This window comes from Poecilia latipinna, unplaced genomic scaffold (assembly GCF_001443285.1).
Source record: "Poecilia latipinna isolate Pla-1442-1.1 unplaced genomic scaffold, P_latipinna-1.0 Scaffold2979, whole genome shotgun sequence".
Classification (NCBI taxonomy): Eukaryota; Metazoa; Chordata; class Actinopteri; order Cyprinodontiformes; family Poeciliidae; genus Poecilia; species Poecilia latipinna.
Genome location: NW_015115595.1, coordinates 1 through 20,646, shown reverse-complemented (window position 1 = coordinate 20,646; position 20,646 = coordinate 1). Strand labels below are relative to the sequence as shown.

The window sequence follows — 20,646 nt, the reverse complement described above, 5'->3', positions numbered from 1 at the left end:
GGGGGGGGGGGGGGGGGTGTCCTGCCCCTATTGAAGGAGTTTAAGTATCTCGGGTTCTTGTTCACAAATTAGGGAAGAAGGGAGCGGGAGATCGACAGGCGGATTGGGGCAGCGTCTGCCGTGAAGTGAGTGCTGTACTGGTCCGTCGTGGTGAAGAGAGAGCTGAGTCAAAAAGCTAAGCTCTCGATTTACCGGTCGATCTACGTTCCCACCCTTATCTATGGTCATGAGCTTTGGGTCATGACCGAAAGGACGAGGTCACGGGTACAAGTGGCCAAAATGGTTTTCCTCCTTAGGGTGTCTGGTCTCTCCCTTAGAGATGGGGTGAGAAGTTCAGTCATCCAGGAGGGACTCAGAGTAGAGCTGCTGCTCCTCCACGTCGAGAGAAGCCAGTTGAGGCTCGGGCATCTGGTCAGGATGCCTCCTGGACGCCTCCCTGGTGAGGTGTTCCAGGCACGTCCCACTAGGAGGAGGCCCCGAAGACCCAGGACACGCTGGAGGGACTATGTTTCTCAGCTGGTCTGGGAACGCCTTGGGGTTCCCCTGGAGGAGCTGGAACAAGTGGAGGGGGAGAGGGAAGTCTGGACCTCTCTTCTGAAGCTGCTACCCCCGTGACCTGACCCCGGATGTAGTGGAAGAAAATGGATGGATGGATGGATGGATGGATGGATGGATATTATTATGCCGTTGTTGACAGCAGGCAGTGAACTCATTTTACTGGTACACCTGGTAGATTTATGTCCCTGTTCAGGGAACAAGGTTGCTATGACTACTGCTGCCACCTGCTGCTTGGACTCACATCAATGCCCTTTAGGATACATTTCTCTGTGCAGATCAATGCAAAGTACCCTCCATCACTGACAAACTCATAATTACACACTTTTTGTTGATTTGTGGCTCCTCAGAGGAGCTTTTTGTGTTCATTCTGTTATTTTTCATGCTATAATGTGCAAACTGTCGTCAATAGATAGTGTATCACAGAATAATTTAAGATCTCCTTCTGAGTGCATCCAATCAATTTGAGTGGAAGTGTGTCATCTTCTTGTTGCTGTTCTTTGGTGTAAATCTCTTATCTCAGCAGGGCCAGTACATGTCAAGTTGGATTGGAGAATACTGGACATTTTTAGCTGCACGCTGCTGTTAGAGTGGGGAGGGGAAGAAAAGTGGGGCTGCAGAATTTGGTAAGAGGGAGGTCCAGGGGGTATTTAGTGACATATTTACTATGATACAGGAAATTTATGGGAAAATACTAATACGGGAGCACGGCGGGAAACAGGGGTGAAATACAATAGTTTCCTGGCCAAAACGGGAGACTTGACAGGTATGTCAGGGCCTCGTTTCAGAAAGCAGGATAAGTAAAAAGCCTAAGTAAGTTCTGGGGTAACTATGAGCATATCCTGGGTTTTTGGTTACAGAAAGACTGATGCCTGAGCTCCATGTTTTGAAACTTATGGAGGTTGAGAGACCTTCTTTAATGAGACATTCAATGTGAGAGTCCACGGTCTGGTGGAGCGTGGGCAAGGCTATGTCTTTAAAATATTTACATCCCAGTGGGGGTTCAAAGAGCAAGAGCAGTCAGAAAAACCCAATGTCTTCCTCCACTGAGAACTGCTGGTCGTCTAGCCAAATGAGTGCATTTTTAAATGTTGTATTAAATTTGTAGTTTGAAGGATTTTGACGCGTTTCCCCTATGAGGTACTTTTCCATTGCAAAGAAACCAGAGCTACACTGCACTGCACACAGCGCCTCTGCAGGTTGCAAAGTATGAGGCAGTTCAGGTTTTTTGATTGGCAATAAAAGACAGTGACCACTGAATGCGAACACTGATCACTTACTTTTTTAATAATTTAAAGATAATGATTGGTGGCCCATCAATCACAACACCACTAATGAATACTTTTGTAACACATCCAGAAATATGATCAACAGAAGAAAACATGAAATTATCAAGGGTTCCATAAAAATCTGCCAAAATCTTTGGCATGTGGTTTAATCTTCCCTCAAATGTAGCACAGCTTAAGGAACACAGAGCAAGAACAGAGGAAAACAGTTAGACACTTTCACATGGGTTAGAATCAGGTCTTAATACAAGATAAAATGCAGAACACAGAAGTGAAGAGTTAGAAGCAATCATCCAGAAATCAAAAATCAAACCAAAAACAACCAGTTCTAGCAACAGTTGGTGAGGTTGTCTACACCCCCTGCTGTGATGTAGACAGAAAGTCTTGGTTCAAATCCGTACCAGGGTCTTTCTACATGAAATGTTCACGCTCTCTCCATGCATGTGTGGGCTTTCTCTCTAGATACAACCTCTTCCTCCCACAGGGCAGACTCTTCCTCATTAGTCTCTCTAAAGTAGTTTCTCTTCTCAGAGTGAGTGAATATGTCCATTGTTGTTCTGTGTCCCTGTGCTGCCCAGAAATGGACCGGCAACCTGTCCAGGGTTTGCCCCGCCTGTTGCCCAATGGCCCCTGGAGACAGGCCCCCTGCAAGGATAGGCAGGTACACACAATGGATGATACTTCCAGGATTAAAGGACTAATGTCTCAGGAAGATCTAGAGAAACTCATCCATGTGTTTATTTTTAGTCGCATTGATTAGTGCAACAGTGTCTTCACGGGTCTGACTTACAAATCAATCCTCCAGCAGCAGCTGATCCAGAACGCTGCTGCTGGAGTTCTGACCAAAACCAGGGAGATGGAGAACATCAGCCAGTTACAGTCCTTTGACTGAGAGAATAGACTTTAAAATACTGTTAGTTTATAAATCACTGACCGGTTTAGAGCCGCAATACATTAAAGATCTGTTGTTCTTGTATCAACCTTCCAGACCTCTCAGATTTTCTGGTTCTGCTCTGCATCCCCAGAACCAGAACCAAACATGGAGAAGTAGCAATCAGCTTCTATGCACTACACTTCTGGAACTAACTTCCAGGAAGCTGCAACAGAGCCAAATCACTGAGTTCCTTTAAATCTAGACTAAAAACCTAGTTTAGAACCAAATAAATGAAACATTTTTGATGCTTTTGATGATGGCACTCGACAATAATGTTTGTTACTGGTTTCTCAATTGTTTTGATGACATTTTATTTTTGTGTTTTATGAAGTAAAACACTTTGAACTGCCTTGTTGCTGAAATGTGCTATACAAATAAACTTGATTTATTTGTACAAATTGAGTTTATATTTGATTGATTGATTGATTGATATTAGTAACTGTCTCTAAACCAGACCTGGATGCTGTTCAACTGAAAATGGGCCCATTCACACTTCAGAACTCTTCTAACAGGATAATGACAGAAACTCAACAGGCACCAATAACAGAGCAGGACTCTGCAGCAGAAATGACTTTCACCTGTGCCTGGGATAAAGACCTGCTAAGGGCTACAGAGAGGGTATGACTGCTGTACAAGAACTCCTGTTAACTCAAGCTCTCAGTATTTCTGGTGATGTCAGATTTATTTGTCTCTTCAAATCATAAAGATCTAGATTGCCATCTTCTTTGTTGATTTATTTTTCTTGTGAACAGTACTTGTGTCCAGAAACTCCATTCATCAAGGTCAGATTCTGTAGTCATGACTAACAGCTTAACATAAATTCAGATTTTCTTTCCATGAACCTGTTTAATTACACTGGCAACAATTATTGCCAGACATTTATTTTAACTTCTGGAAGTTCTAAAAGTATTGTTCTGGCTTTTGACAGCTGACTGAGGTTTTATTTTGACAGCTAATTGAGGAAAAGGGTCACCTTTGGCTGACCCTTTCCACAAAGTGGACTGACTACTACAAGATGATGCCTGGCTTAGGTCAGGGCCCAAGTGTAGCACTTGGTCTGGTGGAACAGGGAGAAGTTACTGCAGGATGCACATTTGTGCCTGCACTGTAAAACATTTGAAGGTGGTTCAACTTGAAAATGAAAGTCAAAGCCTCAGAAACTCAGAAATTAAAGTTCGTGAAGTTGATTTAACAACAAGAGGCACATTGTCTAAACATTGTTTTTTAAGTTCATTAATCTTGAGTTGTGAGTTTGAACTTAATGATGCAATTTAAACCAAATAATTACTTCAAAATATGCAAGAAAAAAACTCAACTAAATTAATTTGACTTAAAGAGTAGAAGATTAGTAGACACAACAAAAATGCAGCTCAAATATTTTGCAGTATTGTAACAGTTTCACCTGACTTTGCCTCACTCATGGAATGACCAAATGAGGTTAAAGGTCATTTGGCACATTGAGACAAACACTTCTGCATGATGTGGCCCTGAATCTTCATGTAGCTAAGACATTTCTGAACACTCTTGTAATCATGCTTTGTTATAACAGGTTATGCATGCTATTATTTTTCTTATTTTTTTTACCTGTGTTTTTATCTCTGTAAGAACTATTTTATTTAAAGAGAATTCATACTACATTTTATTTATGGTTTCGGTTGTGTGGGACATTTATTTCCAATTTCTTAATTTTTGGTTGTTCTTTCTTGGGGTGTGGGGGAGATATTTAAAATATCTTCTAGTGTAAAGTGTTCTTTTAAAAAAAAACATTTATTAATCTTTGAGAGGCCGAACTTCCATTATCTATATCTTATTTAAAATGGTCTCAAAACAATCTTGTTTATTGCAATATTTCCTGGGAAGATTTATTGACCAGTAAATCTAACGTTGAGTTTAATGGACCAACGAACAAACGTCACACACAACATATTTAGTGTCAAAGTGATGAACCAGTGTGGGACAGACCAGCACCAGATCTCCAAACATCACCTTCATTTTTTAACAGCACAATGAAGTGAGAACTATGTATTGCAAGTTGTAGTTTTTACAACCAAATGGATGAAAAACTAATAAAAAGTCTGGTTTCCTGGACGGAGTTCAAACCTCCAGCAGAGGAACAAGCAAGTCTACAAAGAAGGCAGTTTATAGACTAGTACAGAATAGTGTCTCCCTCTGAGACACTATTCTGTCAGTTAATGAACAGGAACCAGGAAAAGGATAAAATGAGGTTCGATCTCAGCTCCCAACGCCCCCCACCCTCCATCTGATCTGATCCTTCTGATCTCTCCTGCTCTATTTTCATTTCCTCCTGTCCACATTCTAAAATTACTCCTTCTGTCATCAGCCATGTTCACATTTTCCTCAAACTCCCTGGATTTCAGGCTTTGATGTGACCGGTCACTTGAGTTCTTGTTTCCTCCTGGCATGAACACCGACCCTGTTGCTCTTTCAGAAAAGTTTTGAATTTTCTGTGCAAACACACCTCAATAGAGTAGATTTTTTTCCAGAAACATATTATTTTCCAATACAAATGCATCTTAATTGTGATGGGTTTTTTAAGAAAGTTGTGCCTTTGGGTTATGTGTGAATTTATATGTACACACATAACCCTGATATAGAATATAAAAAAATAGGTAGAAGTTAAACATACAAATCCCTCCATTAAGGTGGTTAGGTTAATCAGCTGCATTAATTGTGTGTGAGTTCATGGTTGTTCTTGTTCGTCCTGTATGTCTTTGTGACCAACTTGCCTTTTGACTCTAGATCAGGGACCAGCTCCCCTAGCTATCCTGCACCAGTAGCACATGGACGGTAGTTGGCCTTTTGTAAACTATTATTTTAGTATTCAAGTAATCTATCAATTATTCTGACATAATTTATTTGAGTAATCGAATAAAGAATTTGATAAAATAAAATATTATTAAATGTTGCCATAGCAGTGGTATTAACATCAGATATCAATAATGGACCAAATGTTCATATTTGTGCATCCCTAACAATTATTGTTCTGTAGCTTAGAAAATTTAATTGTAATAAAAGCAGCTTACTTTTTTAATTAACCAGGACAAAAGCTATTGTAATTATATTCAACTTAATAGGAAAAACATTTTGAATGCAAAGACATTCATAAAGACATTTCTAAAAAATTGCCTATTCTCCAGTTTTCAGTCATTTTTATAGATGAACTTTCACTTTGCCCAGCCATTTATAGGTTTTGTGTTCATGTTAGCAACAGGATCTCTGGCACCTTCATCACACAGAAACGCATCTCCCAGCAATGTACCACCATGATGCGGTACATGGCACCATTCATTTTCCTTAGCACTGATTGGCTAAACCTCCAAGAGTGGAACTGAGAAAGGCTGCAGATGTTATCTTCCACACAAGCGCCAAGATGGTTTCCACTGAGACTATTAGAGTGGCAGGCCACACATTTCATACCTGGGCCTTCTTCAGTGGGGATCTATAATCTGAATTCACCACTATGACATTACAATTAAGACACCAATACTAGTGAACAAACAAAAAGCACTATAACAATGTCTGGTAGTACACAGGTTGTTCAGTCCATCAGATTTCAAGCGTCCTGCTCTAAATGCGTCATTCAGACAGGATATTTAAATTGTCCTAACTAACTGTGTTGTATGCAAATAAACACAGAAAGAAGACAGCCAAGACTTCATTATGGAGATTTCCTTCTGATGTAATTTTTTTATATGATCAACATTATACTAGAGAAGGATGTTTATGCGGAGTGCAGAGAGGTGAGGGAGGAGGGAGGACACTACGTACTTTATGCAGAACTTTTTATTCATCAGTTAGCCTACTAATAATTAATTATGAGTGGTTTTTCGCATATTGAGAGTCAATACTATTGTCATTAAACAAAGAAATCCAGTTAGAACAACTCCAAACCTCTACAGTATAAACACAACTGTGAGCAGTGCAGTTTGTTGATGAGAAGAGCCATCAAGTCTCCTGGTTTGGCCAGGAAACTACCATATTTCACTCCTCTTTCCATCTGTGCTTCCATATAACATAATTACACCCCACCCCCCGGCTCCCCACGAGAAAAGTGCACTACTTTAACACTTTTCAGATGAGTACATATGAAAAGCTCTTATACTATATAATCCCATTATTTTTATTGGACAAAAACATTTCTCTCATTGTGCACAACAAACTTCAAGTGAGTGAAACAGAGAAGCTGTGCACACTGCTGCAATTAATGTGAAATGTAGTTTAAACCTTTTCATGCCAAACCCACAGTTGGCCTTTAGATTCAAATAAGACAGAAAATGGCAAGTGAGAATGTTCCTGAATCAGAAGTGACCTAGAAAAGCAGTTCACTTCTATTTGCATGTTTCAGTCAGCTGCCAGCACTTTGAATCCCACACAGCAGCATGAAAAGTGCTCCACATAAAGTTATATTCTTTATATGGTTTTGTATAATGAATTCTGATATACTTTTGGTTATTTGTGTAAAATAAGTGTTACTGTAAAGCCGTTTCATGATTTCTACCTTCTGCATCTCTTTTGTGTTTGCTGTCACCCTGGAGGTTTCTTCCTCTGCTGTGCCTTGTTAAATGTGTGAATACATCCCTGCAGCTGCTTTGCACTGTTCACTCTCCTGGGAGCAGGTTGACAATTCTGATCCATCTGTTTGTGCCAGTGGTCCTCTGAAATGCTGAATAACCTGTCATCAATAAGTAGGGTAGAATATTGCTTTTCTTACTAGGTGGTCTCTAGACAATGCATTTTTTGGTTTGCTTGACTTTCAGGCTTCTTTAATATATATCTGCAGGAATGGAAAGCACACAACAAAACATAAAGGAATAGTTTAGTCTGTGGAATAAAGCATCAAGAAATGGCTGAGCAACTCACAGCATCTAATTCCAAATATCAGCCTAACTTCGAGAAAGACAGCTGCTGTGTAGCAAGTGAAAAAACCCTTCCATGTAAAAAACCATCCATAATACTGAAAATAATGAGGTGAAAGTTGCTAGTATTACCTATTTGTCAACACTTCTGACATTGTGTATCTCATTAAAACAGTAGCACACAATGAGTGTAAAATATCTGTTTCTAAACATGTCTGAATGCATTAAATAGGAAAGTTTTATCAGCTTTTAATGCTAATAGTACCCATCATCAAAACAATACAAAATGTTTTCCGAAGGACAAGAAGATACATTAGAAACCATGACCCACAAAAACAGCGGACACACTCAAACACATACACACACTTATATACCGGTACCTGCATAACAAATTATACTCATTAATAAAGACAGGAAAGTAAAGTCGACCCGTGTGATCCACAGGAGGAGGAGGACAGAGGTTCCCAGGATCAGGTTGTGTGTCTGAGACTTCCAGAGCAGGAGGAGGTGGAGTGACAATATTTGATTTGTTTCTTCTCTTTTTGGCAAACATTTCCACTAGATTTAACTGTTTTACCCTCCCTCAGCTCTCGCTCTCTCATTCTTAGCTCAGTCATAACTCAGTCTTAGCGAGACGCTCAGGAAGCAGCAGATCTCACGGTCGGTCAATGGAGAAGTGATAGGGGTGTCCGTCAGCTCACACCGGGTCAGTGTAATCCCACCAGACACGTGCATAGGATAAACTCAGGCAGGGACCATTTGACCACTTTTCAGACAGCAGAAGGGTCAAAAGTCCGCTTATTAATTTTTAGCTAGCTGTCATTATTGATCAAAAAATACTTGCAAATTGTGTCAAAATATATGTTTTTGAATAACCATCACTTCTTGTCATTACAGTATATCAAATACAGCTAAATACCGTAATATTCCATTGCTGCACATTCGTATGAGCGCTGAACAACCACTGATGTTCAGCATGTAGGGTCTAATGTATTATATCACCGAAAAATCCCTTCATGATACTGTCCTATCTGTCATGTTTCACAACAAACAAATATTGTATATGGGTAATTACTTATGAAAAAAAAATGTTTATCAATATTTATATACTATTTCCTGAAAAGAAAGAAAAAAGAAAAGTCAATATACATGATTCTACAATTATTGCCCAGTGTATCTAAAAAGCTTCAAATCCAAAATGAGACATTATTTTTTACATTTTGGTCACGGGTTGCCTATTCTGACATGTCAGTTCTATAAAATATTAGTCAGTATATACATTTTTATTTCACAGCCTGACTCAGGGTAAAGATTATTTGAAGAGTTTATCAGTGAAATTCCTTGCCATCAACCCATTGCACACTTCCACTTGCATAAACCATGTGTAGTTTACACTTTGACCACTAGGATCAGTATCAACACACTTCTCATACCTTATTGTGAAAGACTTTTCTATCAACTAATACTTGTAGTATTCATTTTCGCCTGGGCTGTAGTAACAGAGGCATCAAGCTAATTAGCTTCAGTAGTCCATCAGGGGTTAGCGCTCAGTAGCAGCATTACAGTCAGAGGGTAGAGGAAACCAAAGACATACAATGAATGCACAGTCAGCATTTTAAGCACAATGTGATTCTGCTCCATAAACAAATTTTAGCATATTTTCAGGGTTCCTTCCTCCCTTATGGAAGATGTTATGATCCACATTCTTCATCCACACAATAAGTCTGTATTCCCCAGCTATGGTTCTCCTACTGTGTCTCAGGCTATAAATTATTATTGGATGAAAATAATGAAGAAGAAAAGCATATGGAAAAGGTCAAAGAGATCATTTCAGCCTTCACGCCCCCCACAGCTCCCACCCAAAACTGACTTCCTGTCACCTGGATTATTACTCATCTCCTCGGTGGAGATTTGTTGGAGCGGATGCATAAACAAGCATGTGGCTGTTGAACATGAATTGTGAACTGATTCACCTGTAGAATTGGAACCACTGACATTCTGTAAAGTTTCATGGCATTACAATACATTTATAAATAGATGGCAATATATAAAACTAGACATACATTAACTTTAAAATATATCTTGAATTACAAATAAGTGGAAACATCCTTTGCTGCTTTCAGCTATTAATGCTTCGCCGCCTGCAGCAGATAATGATAAGATCACACCTGAAAATATGGATCTCAACCAATCAGAGACTCCTAAAACACATTTACAGTTTTATATATATATATATATATATATATATATATATATATATATATATATATATATATATATATATATATATATATATATATACTTTTGTCATAGAACCCCCAAGAATTTAAAACTACTTTCACCCCTGATTACCTGATTATAAAGCATAATTGTGTAAAGTACTGATATGAAGATGTGCTTTGTACAAAAAGTAAGAATATTTATGTTCCTGTGATTATTTATTTGATATGTCTGTTTCCTGGCAATAAATCTTGAACTTTTACAATGTCTATTTTCCTTTAAAAGAGCATACATAATCGGAATGTCACTTTTGTAAAGAACATTTTTTACATATTTGTTAAAACTGCTACCATGTTCTCACAGTTTGTTATGAGACAGATAATCTATGAATAGATCGATCTCCTCCACCTTCTCCCTGAGCTTCTATTGTTGTCTGAAGAAATGCACCACTCCCGACCAAAAACAACCAATCAGAGCCCGGAGCTGTCAATCTCATGGACTCGCTGCTAAATGTATTAATGGCAGCACAATAACTTATTGTTACAGAGAAAATATTTATCTGTCATCATCAGTGGCAATGAGCATTAATGATAGGTTGTGCTAGCTGCAACTTAACAGAGAGCAAAAGAGAGCAAGAGGGGGTCTGAGCAGCGCCACATGGAGAGGTGACTGACAGCGCTAAAACCTTCGTCCAGGCTTTGGTTGGGTGTTTCTAGTCAGCACTGAAGCACTGGGAGAAGGCAGAGAAGCTCTTTTATTTTTCACAGATTACCTGTCTCAAACAGTTTGAGACAGTGACAGGTTCAACAAAATCGGAATCAGCATGTCCGACTTCTTAAAGATCAGTGATTGACATTTGACCAAAAAAATTGCAATCGATGCACAACAAATAAATACATTTTTCAAAAGCCAAAGTTTTTTTTCCACAAAGGATTTCAACAAAAGGAAAAAAATACAAACCAAATACAAACGTTCATACTTTTTCTTTTGCTAAACTTGTGTTTATTTATAAAACACAAGTGTGATAGTAAAAGAACAGACTCTGCTGGAACTGGGCTTCCTAAGGATAATGAAGCCAACATCCCTCCAGTCCAGCATCCTCACAGCGCTGTGCTGTGGAACAGAGTGTGCTGACCTGCTGCATCTCACCATGACTCTCCAGCTGCTGCTGGACTGAAACCAACTTGTAATTTTCAGTCTGAGTCGCATACATTATAGAAACCCCTCAGAAGTTCACACACACACACACACACACACACACTCCTCAAACTCCAAAATGCATCACTGTGTTAGCAGTGAGAAATAAACCAAATACACACTAGATGCGTTTCCATTACAAGTGTTTACAAAACTTGGTCAATATTCGAATAATGTTGAAAAAACACAATTTTCCAGTTGCAGTGCAACTGCAAAATTGCATAAGAAATAAGAAAATAAGAAATGCAATAAAAATCACACATGAATAAGTTGGTTAGTGTGATAAATCATCAAAAAACATGCTGCGCCACCATCCTCTACTTCCTGTTGTTTTCTTTGAGCCAGTGCCAACATCCGACTGTGTATCATGTGTGATCATGTGACTTGTGATGCGAAAAAAGTGTTTCCATTCCAGTTTTGTGAAATAATTTAATCGCAATAGGGCCAAAAATAAATAAATACCCGAGCCCAGTGCCAAAACTTTTTATGAAAAAATTAGAGTATTTTTGGAATTGCAGGGTTTTCATTAAGTGAATTTATTTCAAATAGCTAAATGTCAAATTGATCAATTATATGGTCAATGGAAAGCACACGCTTTGCTATTACGGAAGCACATGAGCGCACCAAGAGTTGCAACTCTTCACAGTACTCCATGTCATTGAAGCTGTTTCAGTCTTCTGAGCCGTTCTGTTGTATGTGAGCTCTGTGTGTGTGAGAGAGTGTGTGTGCCTTTCCTAGCCGGCCTGCGTGTTCCTGGTGTGTGTGTTTGTGTGTGAGGACTGTTAGCAGCACAGAGGCATCCTCAGTGGAACAGGGAACAAAGAGAGAGGCTCTTAATGAGCTCTGCCACTGCTGGGACCCAAACTAGGCCAACCAACGGGCCGTGCATGGGTGTGTGTGTCTGTGCTGGTGCGGGTGGTGCTGACACACACTGCAGCAGAGTGCAGGACCAGCAGTGGACTGTGGAGCAGCCACAGGAACACGCCAGGTGACTGCAAACGCTGCAGTGATGACCAAGTCCAACAAACAGCTGACCTGTCACTGCAGTGCTGCTCCTGCAGCTAATGGAGACCCTGTTCAGGGGGTCAGACATTTTCATGTTATTTCAGCTTCTGAACAGCTCAACAGCATCCTCCGGGTCAGTTCCTTCGGTTGTCCAGGTGGGGCACTGAGCAGGAAACCCTTCTGACCAAGCTCTTTGTCAGAGAAACCGCTTCCTTTGCCCACACTGTTATTAGCATCATTGTTGCTGGAGTTTATGGCCAGTGGTGGCAGAAATCTAGGCCTGGCCTGATGGTTTCCTCATCTGTCTGTGTGACAGGTGCTTCCATAAATGCAGCAGTTCTCCACTGTTTTAAAACTCACTCTGACATAGAAATTCTATGCAGTTCAACTTGAAACAAACAAAAAAGAACAACATTTTTTATTCCCTCTTTTTTCTTCAGGCAACAACTGCCAAGCTCCCACACAGCAATCAATACAGAGCATCTTAAACCTCAGCACAGAAAAGATGAACCAAGCCACAGCCTAAAACTTTGAAGCACATCATCAACAGGCAGCAGGAGGCCTCATTAGCTCCACTCATGCTTACCCTCAGTCAGGCCCATGTGGATGCTCCAGTAGTTCTGCAGACACTGCAGCTCCTTCTTCATTCCTCTCTTGCAGCGGCAGTCGTAGAGCGGCGAGTCTTGCAACACCTCTAGTGCCCCCTGGCACTCCTTGGAGGCCAGCATGGTGCTGCGCTCCTTGTCCCCGCCAGACAGACACTGGCGCATGATTCGGTAGCGGGAGCTGCACTGGCTGTTCTGGTTGCACAGCTCAGAAGCTCGCACGCAGTCCGGAGGTTCTCTCCAGCCGGGAGATCCCAGCTCCGACTCACACACACACACATCTGCAGCATAAATAGAAAGAGAGCAACGGCAGAAAGTTACAGTTTGCACCAGTGCAGACGGAGCGCGCCAAGCGTCAGACCAGGTCCAGGTTCAGGTCCAGGCTGCAGGTGGAGCTCATTTGTACGTTTTGTTTAGGTTTCAATCTAAAAATGATCCCTGTTCAGCCCTAGTATTAAAAGCAAAAATGTTAATAACAATACACCAAAAACTAAAAGAGAGATTGATTAAATCACTGCTAATAGAATTTTTTAAGGCCGTTATTAATGTCACTCAAAATCAAGTTTGCCAAGTCATGTAAACTTAAAATATACTAACACATACTAACATTTTTAAGTTTTGAAAATTTTATTTTTTTTAGGTAATGAGTTTGATAACAGATATGAAATAAAGTTCACCTATTGTGTTTCATAGTGCATGAACACCATTAATGGCACATAAACGGTTTAAGATGTTTTTCTGCCACTGACACATTTACCAGTGAGTACATGAGGTTGAATATTTTATATATGCTCAATGAAAAAATCTGCAAACTGGCAAATGTTCTGCAAATAATTTGGAGTTATGTTCCACAGAAAATTCAGCAAATGCTGAACAGAGACAGGGGTCTAATGTTATTATGAGGTAATTATGAGGTCAGTCTTTCCGCTCTCACACAGACAACGCATTAATGGACTAGAAGTTTTACAAAGATGACTGACTTGACCAGTCCAGTTTGATGACATTTTAATGAAAAATTATTGCAGCATACTTTTATTCTTTATAGGCATTGATGCTACTAAGTCAAGTCAAAACAAGGAACAATATCAACCTTATTAGGATCTTCTATTTAAATGGTCTATTTCCCACAGACATGAATGAAGCTCTATCTTCTAGTGAGGTTCTGTGAATGATTCTACTTTGTATTTGATTTCATATTGATTGTACAATATATGTTACAAAATTAGGCTTTTGCTAAAGTACCTGTGATTACTATGTGATTTTAACTCTACATTGCCTTGTCATTCTGGGAATGAACTACTTTAGATTTGTCAGGAGATGATAAGTTTAATGTTGATCCAGCGTATAATGTAAACAGAGTAATAACAACTATGTTTTGCCTTTCTTGCATTATAGTAAAATAAAATCTAATAAAGCATAAAAAAGGCATGTTCAATGTAAAGTGATGCAGAATTATCCAAGCTTTAAGCTAATATAAAGTATTTCAGTGTAGGACTTATGGTTTAACAGTTACAATAGCGCCTCCTAGGTATTAGTGGATATGATTTTTCTTTATATAAGTAGTTGTAGGGGTTTTCTATCAGATTGCCCTTTTGGATTTTTTCCAGTATTTTCTGTTTCCTCTGTTATAATTACAAAAGGCTTTACCACTTGAAGTCGGAAAGCCGACATTCCTTGCATTGCCTATTCTCCCTACTCCATGGGTTTGGAAGGATCCAAAGTTTTGTCTCTTGTTCCCCTTTTCTTCTTGCATTTTTAACCTTGAATTAAAAATCTTCTTCTGGTCAACCAGGAAAGAAAGGTAATACATGTATTTTCTCCAAAGGTTTTGATCAGGAGGGAATCTGTTCTGAGCTTTATATGCAGGTATGTGATTTCCAGGCTCCAAGCAAAGCTAAAGTCTTACAGTACTTTACCTAAGCTGTAAAAATACACAAATCACTACAACAGTCATACAAAGACAACAGCTGCCTTCCTTCACCTCACCGTTCTTCCTTGTGCATCTGGCAAAAGCCAAAACAGACACCCACACAACAACCGGCTGACCTCTGTAGATGTAAATAGCTTTCAGCAAATAGAAGTTTTATTGTTGGTTTCTGCCAGCAGCTCAGATCACTGAGCAGAAATCAACAGGCAGGAGCAGGGATTAATTAGCTCTGGAGAGAGCAACTAAATCTAAATCAGCTAAATTCACCTTCAAGGTTACTGATGGTGGAAAACATCCAATTATGCAAATTAAACGTTGGTGCATTAAATAATTGATCAACATATCAACTGTGTCGTCAGTAAGGTGATGAGTTTTCACCCCAGCATCAATGACAGGTTAACTTGGTTGACTGTTGAGGAATTTGCTCACTTTGCTGGCTCTGTTTCTCCGTCATGTGGAATATTGCAGGCCACTTTGAGTTATTGATAATTCACCTTTCTGTCGATTCTAGTAAATAATTCTGTCTGTCTGAGTTACCTAACCAATGCCAAGGTAATTTTCTATGTATGTGTTCCAACACTCACTGTGCCGACATTAGTGCAGCCTGGAACATGCTATCACACCAAGGACACGAGTCACATGTGGCCTCTTCCAGAAACACTGCTGATGGATGAGGTAGCCTACTGTCTAACACAGTGTTTCCCAACCCTGGTCCTCGAGGCACACTGTCCTGCATCCTTTAGGCGTTACCTTGCTTTAGCACAGGTGATTTCAATTGACAAGTGTTTGCTGAACTGCAATCAGCTGAATCAGGCGTATTAAAGCTGAGAAATAAAAAACGCAGGGCAGTGTGCCTCAAGGACCAGGGTTGGGAAACACTGGTGTAACACATGCTACTCCAAAGAAGTGTGAAAATGTCTGAGGAAGATGATCGGCAAGAGGAGAGTGGCCTTAAACGGTTCACTGTGGGTTTTCATATTTTCCTACTGCTTGGAGTGTTTTCAATGAAGGCGCTCTTCATTGTAGTAGACAGACTGTGGAACGTCAGCATACATGAAACGTGTAATTAAACATGTCTATTGGTGATACTGAAAGAGACAGCAATGGGCTTGTGCCAAATGCCTGCTTCATTAACTATGTGATACAGCGCCCCCTAAGGTGAGACACGGCAGAGCACTGACTCACCCCGGAGGTTTTCCATGTACAGTATTCCAACAGGCAATACATGTTGGAAAATCACTGAATGTGTGAATTCAGTGATTTTGATCACAAAAATTTTGATATTATCAATAAAAACATAAATATATAGAAAAGTCAAGTGGATAAATTGATTTTCTCTCATCATTGTTAAATCTATGTTACTTCCAGTAGTTATTTTACTTATCAGGATAACTGCTGAGGCACTACCTCATGAGTATCTCACAGATTATTCTGGATATGCTGAAAGATTACAACACATCACAGATTTCACATGGCATATTAATAACAATGCAGCTGAACTGTAATGTCACTCCAATGACTCACCTGTACCATCATTTAATCTCTATCACTAGGCTATGAAGATGCTTTATTCACCTCAGACAAGTAGTAACTGGAACAAAAAATTAAATTTCAGCCATTAATTTGCTATCTAATTAATTCAGATAATTTTTGGACTATTTTAGGGCATTTTTGGAGCATTTAAATATCAGTGGACAGTTAATTGTATATATAAAAAAACATGGAAAAGTAATATAGCCAGTCATTACTCAGAAGGACACTGTCACTTCCATTCCACTGATCTCCAGGATACATTATATTTTCACAATGTGACTCCAACAAAAGTGATACATGTACTTCAAGTGTTGGACGTGACTTTAATGTTCCACAAAATGTTCCTCATCACTTCATGCCGAAGAAACATGTTTTTAACAATGTCAGCATACATGGCAAAAAAGGCCAGAGTGTGACAGCAGCTTTATATCCATCATCAAGTGTTCAGAACCAGATACCACACATCCCTCCGTGTCATTATTCAGCACTGGAAGCGGAACATAACTCCAAATTACTACCAGAAAATATACAATTTTGAGAATTTTTCCGTTGAGTGCCCCTAAAATAGTCTAAGGAAAACACTGCTTATAAAGCTGATATACCTAGGTAGCAAGATGATACTTGACACACTTTTTATTGGTGTTTGTAAAACAGCCAATGCAGAGGCAGCATTCATTTTTCTTTGTGCTGATTGGCTGTTCCTTCAATAGCAGAGATAAGGAAGACTGTAGATGTTGTGCTGTAGTACCAAGACAGCTTCCACTGTGTACATTAAGGTATATTTGTATATCTTGGTATGCTTGAACAACCAAAACAGACAAAAACAGCATTTTTATAGTCTAAAGTATTCACAGAATTCAGCTATTCGTGGTTCCTAACCCCCATTAATTTCAGGGTTTCATGTCACACATTATAATGATATTAAGCCAGAATGAAAACTTTAGGTATATTGCAAAAAACATTTTAAAAAATATAAAGTTTTAAGTCCCCAAATTTTAAAATACCTGCACTTCAATTTTGCCATTATCTCGTACCATGATTGTATGGTCCTGGTTTTTTGGGGGGAAAATTAAAAATAATAGTTGAAGAACATGAGTGAACATTTCTAGGTTAAGGTTGTACCAGAATGTTTACATAAAAAGAACAAGTGCACTGAAAATTTGACAGATCTTCATTTAAACCAAGTGGGATTTAAGAACTATAGTATTCAATCATTCAGACACAGGTCACTTCAGAGGTAATACACCCCTGATAGTTACAGATAGAGCTACTGTGCAAGTGTGATATTTGTCATCGGAACAAGGTTGCACAGTAAATCTCGAGAGAGATATGCAGTAATACAAAGTCTATTTATGAGTTTTTAAAGATACAGTCCCTCCACAGTGCCTAGCAAACATACTGAGGCACATAACTTTTGGCCTTTTGGTGTATTGCAATCACAACGACCTCTGACATATGGTTGAGATCAAGAAAAAAGCTGTACATCATTGTAGAGTGCCAGAAAAAATGGCAAATGGTTTGAAACGCTGTTCATGAGAAATACTTTGCTAGTGCTTTCTAGAACCACTATCTGTGGCTGATATAACCACAAGTGTCTTACTACAAACTGAACATTGACTCTGCTTTATTCTTGGTCATCATGATGTTCTTTGTTTCTCTACTCTTTTTTAAAAAACCTCTGAGCCCAGAAACAGAACATTTACCTTTACATTGACTTTAATTACACAGATAGACTCTGTTCTTCAGCTGGTTGCATCTGGTTTTGTATAGGAAACTCAGAGCAAAAGCACACAACCTTCTTACTAGAAAAGGATTCTGAATATCACCTTTTTTTACTTTCTGTTTCAGAGTTTTGCACTAAGGTTATTACGCAGAATGAGTTGCGTGGTTTGAATATGATTTGGTACAGCAGGCAGTTCCCAAAGCATCCTACAGTCAATCAAAACAGTGAGTAACCAGATGCACTTAATGTCATACTTACTGTGTGCCTGAAACACCATTACTCCACTTGGCATGTCACTAGTTCTGCCCTCTAGACATGTCAGTTTCTGGTAAATCAATGGGTGGTCTGCATGTGTGACCAATTATATCTAAAAGAGACAATTCCCTCTGGTGGTTACACTTAATGTTTCTTTTTTGCCAGTAAACATGTTTATTTAATTTTGCAATCTGTTGTAAAATCCGGAGAAATGAAGACCTCCGCTCCCTGACGGAGGCAAATTCGAAAAAGGATCATAAAAGCAGTTTTTGAACGGGTTCTGCAGCGTTGCATGTCATAGATGTTATGCAGAATCTCAGGAACATTTGAACATTTTTCAGTTTTTAGGACTAAATGCAATAAAATAGCATTATGATTGATTTGCTAAGTGGTAATGTGAAAGCTGCTGAGTGATGTATTTGATAGTTTCAAATTGTTGTGTTTTAATGAATATCTAACATAAACCTGAGATTTATGAAATAAAAAATATGTATACGTTGTTTTTTCTGAGCTCTAGATTTTATTTGTGTTCCTTCTCTATTTCAAAACCATGTGCTAATCATCTAATTCAGGGGTGTCTGTCCAAAGTCAGTCCTCGAGGGCCGGCATCCTGCATGTTTTAGTTCTCTCCCTAGTGGTAGTAACATCTCCTCAGCAAGTCAGTGTTCTTCTTAGGCCTTCTTAGGCCTTCTGATGAGCCATCATGTGATGCATGATGTAAAACCAGGGAGAGAACTAAAACATGCAGTGACAGTTGGTGTTCTGTCTCAGGGTTCCTCATAGGTAGGGTAGGTGAATAACTGTGGTCAGATGGTTTTTTTAATAGGCTAACAATCATTCTGTGGTTGGTTGAACATTTTATCACCTGCAGGGAAACTCATAGCATGCATCAAAATAATACACCTACAAATAAATTTCCTCATTCAGGTTGTAAAAATGATCCATCATTAGATTTGTTTTGATGGTTCAACAGGGTAATAAGTGCCCTCTGCTGGAGCGAATGGTCAACAACATCAAACAATGGCTATTAAACTTCACTCAGGATCGTTTAGGAGAAAACCACAGCGGCAAAGACTTACATTTCAGTACTTTGTTCTCAAAAGATAACTCTTTTCAGTTATTTTCAGTGTTCCTTAAGTTTAAAGGGCATTTAATATGCTTGTTTAATGTCTCATGATCATCCTGTATAATCTGATGAGCTGCTGCAGAATGAAATAATCCACTCAACGTGTAAATTAGAAGGAGTTCCGCGACTGCAAGATCAGATCAGATCAGATAAACTTGTGTTCTCAGAGAGAGAGAGTCCAGGTGGGAATGATCCGCTCAGATTGTCATGCAAATTACAAAAGAGCAACGAGACATGGAGATAAAACTAAAATGAAACCGGACAAAGAGAAGCAAGAAAACTAAAAACGGAAATGCTGCCGCGTAATTACACGTGTAATTACACAGGATGGAGAAAAAAAAGAAAAAGAAAGTTTGATCCAGTGAAGCTGTTTGCTGTTCTTACACAGGAATCATGTTTGCCCAACAAGCACGTTGCTTTTAATGCAATAACTGCAAATATTTTCAGTTGATTTTCTACCAGTTTCTAAAGTGTCAGTGTTTCCAGCCCACATATCTCCACAGCCTGCCACTGACACGGCAGGCAGCCCCCCACTGAACCCGTTCCACAGGGCTGGTGGGTGACATCTTAATGGGTTTAATGTTCCTCGCGGAAGGGGAGGGGTGGGGGTGAGACGGACTAAAGTGCACGCGGGCAAGACCCAGTGCCCTCCAGTGTGTGTGCGTGTGTGTGTATGTGTGTGCACGCGCCACTTGTGTACTCACCCAACACAAACACCACTGAGATGATGTTAATCAGGAACATGTCGCGTCCGGCTGTAATCCCTCTGCTCAGTTTGCTGTACTTCTTTTTCACCTTTCTCTTCTCTCTTTTTCTGTCTGTCTACTTGGGCTCCACTGACATGGTGGAGCGACCGCAGCCTGGATCCCCGAGCCGAACCCCCTCCGACTCAGAGCAGCGCAGGACTGATGGCTGGGTCCGTCACGGGGCGAACATTCCGCTCCGCTCCTCGGGAGTCCGCTGAGAAAGTAAGACTTTTCCCGTTGCTGTTTAGAGCCTGCACGCGCTGCCCCCAGCCAACTTTTCCAGGTGGTCTGTCTGTCGGTGTGAGTTTGGACTGTCTGCCTCTTCCTTTCTCACGCGAAGTCTTACAGAACGCACCGACAGAATGTCTCTGTTTGACTTGAACCTCCGCGCCCAACTCCAAAGCAGCACGATGCGCTGTAGCACACGCGTCTCGTATCCACTCCAGCTGCCTCGTGGGTCCGCTGGCGCAAGAAAACCGGGCGCGTGCGACTGCTGCTGAGGAACCTTCAAACGGCCCCGCTCCTTCCCTCCTGACACGCGCAGATACACTTAGAAAGGCGCGTGCCAGTGTCTCTCGCTCTCTCTCATTCTCCAGGTATCCAACAAGCTCCTCGCGCACTCAGTGACTCCGCGTGATGATCTAGGCGTGCAATATG

The 20,646-nt window shown here is 40.0% G+C and overlaps 1 protein-coding gene across 1 annotated transcript in view; it reads right to left on the bottom strand.

Moving 5' to 3' along the window:
• LOC106939774 (GDNF family receptor alpha-2-like) overlaps positions 1-20,578 on the bottom strand; it is a gene marked incomplete at its 3' end in the record, with an annotated part of 41,931 nt that extends 21,353 nt beyond the window's left edge. The window contains exons 1-2 of the mRNA XM_015022315.1: positions 19,948-20,578; positions 12,661-12,960 (exon numbers count right to left, since the gene is read on the bottom strand). Coding sequence (XP_014877801.1) covers positions 12,661-12,960; positions 19,948-19,987 — 340 coding nt within the window. The remainder of the gene's footprint in view (positions 1-12,660; positions 12,961-19,947) is intronic.
• Positions 20,579-20,646: the final 68 nt, after the last annotated feature.